The following is a 9,714-nucleotide window of genomic DNA, read 5'->3' on the forward strand; positions in this document are numbered from 1 at the left end:
CCACATGGTTTTTGTGACTTGACGAGGTTTTTGACGAGGCAACAGATCAGCACCATCGGCATATCAGCGCGCGGCATAAGGGGGAGTGTTCTAGGATATTCTCTATGTGTGCCTTGGCCTTATGCCAATAGGATATGTAATTAGACTAGATCTATGTATTCATATCCTTACCATATTGGTATTGTGTAATTCCCTATATAAAAGGCTCCTATCAATGAATAAGATGATGACTCTCTTGTTATCTCTTTGTCTCTACATTTTATCCTTTATCACTGTGTGTGTTTTGGCCTTTTGGCTAATACAATTTTTGTATACAATTTATGTGTGTGAAATTTAAATTTATTTTCTAATTCAATTTCATACCCTACATACCTAAATTACCGTCTCATATATATCAACTTACCCGCTTGTTCAAATTCGCTACAAATGCTATTGAATAGGGGAGGAGGTAGTCGGAGGTACATAGGCAATCGCAAGATAAACTTAGCCAATAATCAATTTGGTCATGACTCGAGAGTCAAGTGAGGAACACTCAACAACTTGAGTTTGATTCACGAAAATCCAAGTGGCCAAACAATATGTTGGAATGGAAAGATAGAGCATTTCACATGTGTTCTAGGGATTAATTTATGGGTCTAAAAAGTTTTTGGGATGCCTTGAATGTAGAAATAGAAATTATTTTGTCAACTTTAATAGATGTCACAAATATGTAAAATTTGTTACGTACTTTTTATTTACGAGTAGATTTAGGAAAAATTGTGAAGACCATTTTGACATTTTGCTCACTAGTAATTTTGGGATTGAATCCACCCTTTCCTTATTGATTTATCTGTTTCCTTCACACTTGTTGGCTAGACTAAAGGAATGTACATATGGCATTGGAGGCCTCTTACACAAATAAGCAATTTTGTGATTGTTGTGTGTGATAAAGATAAAGTAGTACGAGGTTCACATCCAAAATAAATTGGTTAATGGTTATGGGTGGAGTGATCCAAACTCTTATAAACTCACAGACAATGTTTCATATTTTCAATATGGAATTGATATCTTAAGAGTGTGGCTGTTGAAAATTGAAATGTTTCCGCCTCCTCTTTTTCTCTCAACCTTAGCTTAATTGGGACATGATCCACCTCAGGTTAATCTTCTTTCTCATCTATCCATTTGATATTATTATTTTTCTAGTTATCTTTACATATTGTACTGTAAGAGAAAGTAGAAATACAAAAGGAGTGCAGCCTGAAAAATGGCAGAAGAGATATGGTTGCTCAATTTTTGTCGAGATTACCTCCTAAAGTACAATCTAATCAATAGTCCAAGTTTCGTGGCCCAGAATCTTTCAAATTCCATGAACAACAAATTCACCTCTTCCACTCGCATAATTTCCAAGCATATTATCCTCAAAGACAGTAGCATTACAGATAAGAATGAAATTATTAATATCATTGTGCATGGAAACGATGATAAGAAGCAAATTTTGCTTTCATCACTTAGTCTTTGCGATGATCCTAATGGTGATGACCAAGAGCTTTCTTGTGTTATTGAGGACGAGCTCATTATACCTTTATGGCTAGACCGATGTCGCTTATGGTTCCGAATTGCAGGTCATTGTTGGGAGAGGAACCAGATTATGCAGCAAAATATATGAACCAAAATTGCACAGCAAAAACACAACAAGAACATAAACAAATAACAGCAGCAGAGAGACACCAATTTTAACGTGAAAACCCTTCAATGTGAAGGGAAAAACCACGGGACAATCTCCGAAGAACTTCCATTATGATAAATGGGATTACAGCCACCAATCTCTCTAGATCACTAGAGGAAAACTCTCAAGAGAAACACTCTTGGATACACAAACACAAGAAGACTTATCAGAGAAGGGATTGCTGTCCTCTTTCTCTCCTATCACAGTAAAACACTCTTCTCACTCTCACCAAGGTTACTGAGAGCTGAATACATAAAACACACAGACTCTTCTAGTCTTCTTGAGAGAATGAGAAATACACCAAAAACGAGTTACAGCAGAAGCACGCCTTCTTTTTGGAAAACTGAAACGACCCTTTTTTTTCTTTCTCCAAGATAGAGTCCAACTTGGGCTAAAACACTCATTTAATTAGATGTCTAGCATGAGCAGCGAATTAACTCCAACAATCTCCCCCTTAATTTCTGACTCATGCTCAGCAATTCAGGGTTTCTGAACCTAACATTTGCATCCACCTTAACGTTACCTATAGCGGCCTCCTCCATCTTAGCTTCCATCATTGTTATCATTAGCCATTACTGCCAGCTGCTTCTCCTTCCCCCGAATTAATTCCCAATACCTCACCATGTGCTCTACCTTGCCAATTCGAGAAAGTTTGATTTTGATGAAACTGAAAATGGAATTAAAAGGAAGGAACTCATGGGAGGTTGATGAATTGAGCGGGAGAAAACGGACAAGATCTATGGCATGTTCATTCCATAAGATGGCATGTTGAATACCAATAGTTGAATTTTTCAAAGGCAGGATGCATGGTATGTTTCTATATATTGTTGACGTCGGTTTGCCGAAGGAAAGGTCTATCTATATAACAAGCATGAGATTCGTGAGTCTTTTTGAGATAAAACACATATTTCATTCAAAACATGACGATCAAAAGTCTGGCTCTTATTTTCATTCTGTTTTGGAGGTGAGTTTCGTTCTCTATAAGTCGATCTTTCGTCAAATAATGCACCTTAATAGCATTATTTACTCCTGATCACTACATACCTTGCTATGATTTGCGACTTTGTGGTTAATGATCTAGTAAGTGCATGCATATAGAATCTAATAAGCTGTGTTATTGTTGTTGTTTCTTGTTTCTAGCACTATAATGTCTCGAGGATCTTATGATCATTTCAAATTTGTACAACAATGGCCACCGGCCTTCTGTGCCACGAATCGCTGTAAACCAGGGGCAAAACAGATGTTAATGTTCACTATCCATGGTCTCTGGCCAGATAATAAAACTTATGTGCCTTGTCGTGCCCTTTTACCGTTGTTTGCAGGCCGTCAGGTATGCATGATTAATCTTTTTATTGATACAGGAAATATGACAATTGGAACTTGTCTACTTATTCTCATTAGATAACTCCCTTATATAAGGGATGAATACAGCAGTTACAAATGGTAATTACAAGGTAATGAAACCTAATAATGTCTGATTGCTCAATTACATATAATCACATGATTCCCTCTTCGTCAGTTACTGATGAAGGCGCATCAATGTATTTTTCCCTCAACACTCCTCCTTGTGACAAGTCAAAGTTAAAGTGGTGCATGAGAGTTGCCTCATTAAAAACCTTGTCAAGTAACAAAATCCAGTGGGATAAAATAAATCTTGGTCGAAGGGAAAAAGAGCACAACGCACATATGTGTGTTAGACTCTCCCTGAAGTCTACACTCCCCCTGATCCTTACATCAATCAATAGAGCTAGGAACATCTTTACATTCCTATGTTTCTCACATGTCTTTCAGATATAGCCGTAGGCTGCGATTTGAGAAACAAGTCTTTCCTATTCTCCTTGAACCTTACTTGATTCACTTGAATCTTGAGGAGAGTTTGATGTTTCTCATAAGGTATCGTCGTGTTCCCAATGATGATTACATAACTAGTTTAGGAACGACAAGTTGACCATAGATAACTGACATTAGTGAACCCCAACCAAAGCATCGTTTGAGGTGTTGATGTAGAGGGTTGCAGTTTTGTCTGCATTCCCTTTGTCTTTCTATAGGGATAAGATGAACCCAAGTCAATAGTTTATTTAGGTATCATGATACGTTCTTTGTACCTTCTAATGACACTGTGTTGGCGTTGAGCTAAGTTTAGCTACAAGTTTTTTGAGAATGTTATATGTAGTCGAGTTCAACGGGCTAAGTACAATATTGCGCCTATTGCACTTTAGAGAATGAATTTCGATTCTCAACCCTTCTTAGTCATCTTCGTTTGGACGAAATGGATTATTCCTATACATCCAAACATCGACTGATCATTGGGAGTGCTAACAGTATGCAATTCGTCCATGTAAATTGCCTGACAATCTTTTGGACACATGCAGACTGGTGGATTAGTATTCCACAAACTCGTTGTTAACCGAGTTTCCCAAGATTATTCATCTCAATTTGGATTTCATGTAGCTCGCAGTTTCTCTTATTTCATCAAGAGTACCTACTATGTTCCTATCATTGACATATGAGCTATGATTGCAAATCCGGAACTTATTTCCTTTATGAGTGCGCAAGAGCATAGTTCACCATCTTGTATCCCTTCCCAACCAAGTAGTTACTTCTATAAAGTGAGTGTTTCAATTCTAATTGCAAACGCACTTCGTGGTTTAAAGTTACTTGAGTTGGATAATTTAAGGCCATTAGGCACTTTTATGAATATCTCCCAATCAAGATCCCCATGGAGATAAATAGTAACCACATCAATGAGCTACATTTCCATTATGGGAGATTATGTCTTCTCGTAGTCAATTAAAACGTTGCGAGAAACTTTAGCGCCACAAGGTGAACCTTGTCCTTTAAGGCTTCATTCTTCTCATTACGCTTTATGACAAATACTTATTTATGTCCTACAGGCTTTACCAAACCAAATACTTGTCTCTTTGTCAGAGAATCTAGCTCTTCCTGGATCGTACTTTTATGTAGGCCAATATGCTCTTTGTTGACATTTTTCAACAAAGCGTGGTTTGATACCTTCGTGCTTTATATGATTCCTTGAGCAATAGTGTGAATTATCAATGTGTAAGTACTCTCGTAATTCGTTGAGATTTTGTCTCTGGAATCATTGTAAACATCGAAGCGTCCTCCAGTATTAATTCATGGACATAACTGTAATTAGAGACAATCTTATGAGAGAGATTCCGTACATTGATGAAGTTGTGCCTTACTCGCCCGATTCCTTTGGGCAAGTATTGATTGAACCAAGTGGCCTCCCCCTATTCCTTTAGGGAGCCATGGCCTCAACCACACCTCCAGTAAGTGTGGTTGCATCGCCTCTATCTGCGGCGACTTGCCCCTTATTGTGGACTTTTAACCTTGCAGACATTTGCAGCTAACATGTGTGATCTCGTCACTTCAACAATATCTATAAACATATCAGGCATCGAAACTGTTACGTTCTAGATATCAATTATGTGGGGATCAGGATGAGACAGAGTGGGGACAACCACGACAATTCTTGTCGTTCCCATAGAAAATCAATTTTCTTATCTCCCCCTAACGACGGGAATACTGTCTCATCAAAGTGACAGTTCGCAAATCGAGAGGTGAGATCGCCTGTAAGGGTTCCAAATAGCGGATAATTGTTGGAGGTGCGTATCCAACATACATACATATTCGTTTTTGAGTACCCATGGTTGACACGCTATGGGGGCGCAATAGGCACAGATGTTGCACAACCAAATATACGTAAATCTCAAGCTCATGTCTAGTTACCAACTGATACGCATTAAATGGTAAGCTAGCTGTGGGTCTAAAAAAAACGAATAAGTAAGTCTGCGTGCAATATTGTAGAACCCCAAGCAGATATAGGCAGATTAGTGCGCATAACCCTTTTGCGAGACCATTTTGAGTATGCATATGGGGCGTCAAGATGTTTTACATCAATCTTGATGGTCATGCAATAAGCATCAAGTCCTTTTGATGTGAACTCTTGGCATTGTCAAGTTTTATAGGCTTGATGATCTGGGTGGTGGACCTTTACATGTATACAATGTGCTAAGAGTTTGCAAATGCAGCATTTCTTGTGGATAATTATTAGACATGTGACCAGTGTCGAAATGTCCTCCAAAACCATAAAATACTTTAATGGTCCGCATTTCTGGATAGATAAGTCCACATATCATGTTGTATTCTTCGTAAGAATGAAATATTTTGGTTATCTTTAGCATAGGGAGGTCTCGATCTTGTTTTTGCTAAAGAACAGGCTTTGCAAAATGAGTGATGTGCCTTTGAACTAGTTAATAAGGCATAATGGGAAGCATGTTGTGTATCAAGTGTTTTAGAATGCAATGACTGCTTTGAAGCAGCACTAGCCGAACCAACCAGTGTCTGGCACTCAGAGTCGGTGCCGTCACCTTGCAGTGTGACGAACTTTTGTCCCATTTTACTATTGACTCAAATTAAGGGATGTCCATGTGAGTTCTTTAAAATATGCACCATCGTGTCATGACCAAGGTATTTCTAGGCGGTCATGCGAAAGCCTGTGTGAGTCAATATCCTACATTTCACTGTAGGTCACTCGTGTGTTTCTGTTCACATTTATGTGAGGTAATTCCATTCCATTTCATTCCACAGTTGGTTTTCATATGATAACTGTTGGCACAGATATCTTTGAAATTTTACAAGGTTCGATTAGTGTGGGCAGTTCCACAGTCAGCGAAGCACTTGAATTCTCCGCAATACATTCCTTGCAAGCCATTTTTGTCGACTGAGTCCTGCGGCAGATCCAAATCCTCCACTGCTGCTGTCAAGATCGTCTTTGGTGAAGACCGGGTCGGATCTAAAGGAGGGAAGAGATGCAGTGGGTAGACCATGTGTTGATTACAGGGGTAGACCATGTGTTGATTACAGATCGGGTCCATGTGTTGATTACCTCGACCTGAGGCGATGCTACCTGGCTCTTCGCCGCCCAAGTCGAAGTGATCTTTGGAGATCACCCTTGTTCCGGCTTCTTCCTCTCTCGACAATGGTTCGGTGATGTAAGACGATTCACATATGATAATGATTCGGTGGTGAGAGAGATTAGTTAATGTGGTGATGATGATTTAGTGGTGAGCAATTGACGATGATGATGATTGGAGGAAATCAGGCTGTTGCTTTGGAATTAGATCGATGTCTGTGATCATTTTCACGACTGAGACGGCGTCGGAGTCCTTCAGCTTGGCACGAAACGCCGATAAAGTCGAGCCTCCCTATGTCCAAATGCTTGTGATGTTCTCATATTTTTTCATCGGTCTCTTTTTTTCTTTTTTGAATTCTTCAATTCGGTTATTTAATAAGCTTGTATGTTTGTTTAAAATGCATGTGAAGTGGTTATATTGTTCAATTGTTGTCTCGTAATTGAGTCACTAGAGGTTAGTAATTGAGTTACTAGAGGCCAGTAACTGATTATTAGGAGTCAGTAACCAAGATTGTTGGGTTCAGTAACTGATTATTAGGGTCAGTAATTGATTATAGAGGCCAAACTGATTATTGAGGGTCAGTAACCAAGATTGTTGGGGTCAGTAACTGATTATTGAGGGTCAGTAACTAAGATTATTAGGGGTCAGTAACTGATTATTAGGGTCAGTAATTGATTATTGAGGGTCAGTAACTGAGTAACCGGTGACTAAAATCCAGCGGCTGGAGAAAATCTGAGTTACTAGGGGTCAATAACCGACGACCGAAGAAATTCCGGCAACCGATAACCGGAGTCCGGCGTCCAACGTCCAGATTCCAGTGAGGTTGCGACAAAATCTTCTCACTCTTTCACTTTCTCTCTCCTTATACATGTTGAAGTGGCAAGGATAAAATTGTCTTAAAAATATATAAAAATTATTATTTTATTATGACTTTAATACATATTTGTGTATTTGGGTACAAATAAGAACACTTTATATTGGAATGGGCTTATGTCTAATAAATTCATTGGAATAGGCAATAAGGGTTTAAATTAGTAACTTTGAACAATGCGTCATCCTCACAAACAAAGAACTGTCAAGTAAAAATTAATCATATTCAATTTTCTTTTAAAAGTACAGAGCATTCTCTCTCAAAAACCCCAAGGGAAAGAGCGACGGCCTCCCTCTCTGTCAAACCAAACTCGTCCGGCAGCGCTCATGGCAGGAGTCTTTCTCCTTGCCTGTATGAGTTGTTGTCGGACGGGATCTGAATTTTCAATTGCTAAGGAGTTCTAAGATCTGGGTGCTTTGGCTCAAGGTTTGGCTTGGTGGCTGAGATGAGTTTGGGTGCTACTTCAGGCATGGTGGCTATTTTGTGTTGGGTGACCGGTAGGGTTTCTTCAAGATGTGGTGGTCTCTCAGTTTTGCGCTTTTGGCGGAGTCGTGTGGCCTTAGCAGAGTGGATCTGGGCGACGCATGGATCAACTTGGAAAACTCGACGGCGAGACGGGAAGGAGGAGCACCTACGCAGGAGGCTACTCGGGTTGAAGATGGCGGCTAGGCTTCCTCAGGCCATTTCGGGTTGAACCTTGGGTCCTGGGCCTCTGTTATGGGGCTGCTACCTTAGGGCCATCTAAATGGGGCTGCTTTCTTCAGGGCCCAATAAATGGGGCTTACTCTTTTAGCCCATTAATTTTTAAGTTTTCCTGTTTTTCGGAACAATTGCTCTTGGTCCATGCTTTTCACATGGGGGAGCTTTATTTTCTTGCTCTAGTTTAGTTAGAAACATTTGTGATCTATTTGATATTAGATTATAGGCTCCTTGTGAGCCTCAATTTGTAATGAGGATATAACCCTCATACGAATTAGATGATCTTGTTTGTCTTCTGTACGCATGGCAACGGATCGATTTGTATTGTACCCTCTAATTACTTGATTCTAATGACAAAATTGTCATTAAGTTCAAAAAAAAGGGTTTAAATTAGTACCAAATAAGTATTTTCCCTTTTTGAAATAGTCAGTTACGACTTTCATATAATTTAGGTAAAGTGAAGGCCAGAAGTAGTCATTACATACTTTACCGTTATCATCCATAGATAGACAAGTAGTTGTGAGGCATACCTCATCCATATGATAGACTACTCTTTAATAACCGCATTCATAGAGCCCATAAGACCTATATAATATCCTAAGGGTGAACAAAACTAGACTAAAAGAAAAACATAGAAGAAAATAGAATCTAGACAAAAGCTAAAGAGAGCTATGAGCTGAGGCTAATCTCCGACCCATAATAGCTGCTAATCCATCTGATCCAAGAGAAGACCCATTCGAGGCCCACAAGCCCATTTGACTGATCACCATCTTCCACCTCCACACCACCCTCCAAACCAGTGTCGCGTCGCCGCCGTTGATTGCATGCTGCCCCACCCAAGGAACCACAACCACAACTATGGGACCGCTTCTCTCCTTGTTTGCAGCCCGTCTGATCCACAACCTCAGCAACATCAAGCGCTTCTGCCGTCGAGTGAAGGCCACCACCTTCAATCAATCTGCACCACCCCGACTCGCCAAAGAACAACGCAGATCTAGGCCTCACACAACCGCCATTCAACTCCCAGAGGTAGAACGATAGATCAAAATCAAAGAATATGCATACCACAGCCGAATTGCCTTACCTCCTTGATGTGAATGGATAGCCATCGATCCCTGCCCGGCAGACAAAAACTCAAGGCGTCGGCGAGGCCAAACGACCAAGCCATCAGCCTGAGCCGCCGCCGAACGAAGAATTTTCCTTTGAGAGAGTTTTTCTTGTATTATTTACTATGTATTTTTTTGGTCAAGAATTTACTATGTATTTAGAGAAATTTTAAATACACACCCTTAATATCTGAATACACACCTCTATTATTTTATGTTTCTATTGAGATGTAATAGGTAAGTTAAATAACCAAAATATACATCTATTATTAAAAAAAAAAATTCGCGCTAGAAGTATTCTTTCTAACGTCTTTTACTTTAAAATCGTCGAAAACACGTATTCTCCTTTAACCCCAATTCTTCTCCACAATTCATTTGGGTTTGTTTTTTTTT

The 9,714-nt window shown here is 39.6% G+C and overlaps 1 protein-coding gene across 1 annotated transcript in view; it reads left to right on the top strand.

Moving 5' to 3' along the window:
- Positions 1 to 2,852: 2,852 nt before the first annotated feature.
- The window catches only part of LOC101313096 (ribonuclease S-7-like), an 8,608-nt gene continuing 1,746 nt past the window's right edge, over positions 2,853 to 9,714 (top strand). Inside the window, exon 1 of the mRNA XM_004292610.1 lies at positions 2,853 to 3,035. Within this exon, the coding sequence (XP_004292658.1) occupies positions 2,853 to 3,035 (183 nt within the window). The remainder of the gene's footprint in view (positions 3,036 to 9,714) is intronic.

Source organism: Fragaria vesca, linkage group LG2, assembly GCF_000184155.1.
Source record: "Fragaria vesca subsp. vesca linkage group LG2, FraVesHawaii_1.0, whole genome shotgun sequence".
Lineage (NCBI taxonomy): Eukaryota > Viridiplantae > Streptophyta > Magnoliopsida > Rosales > Rosaceae > Fragaria > Fragaria vesca.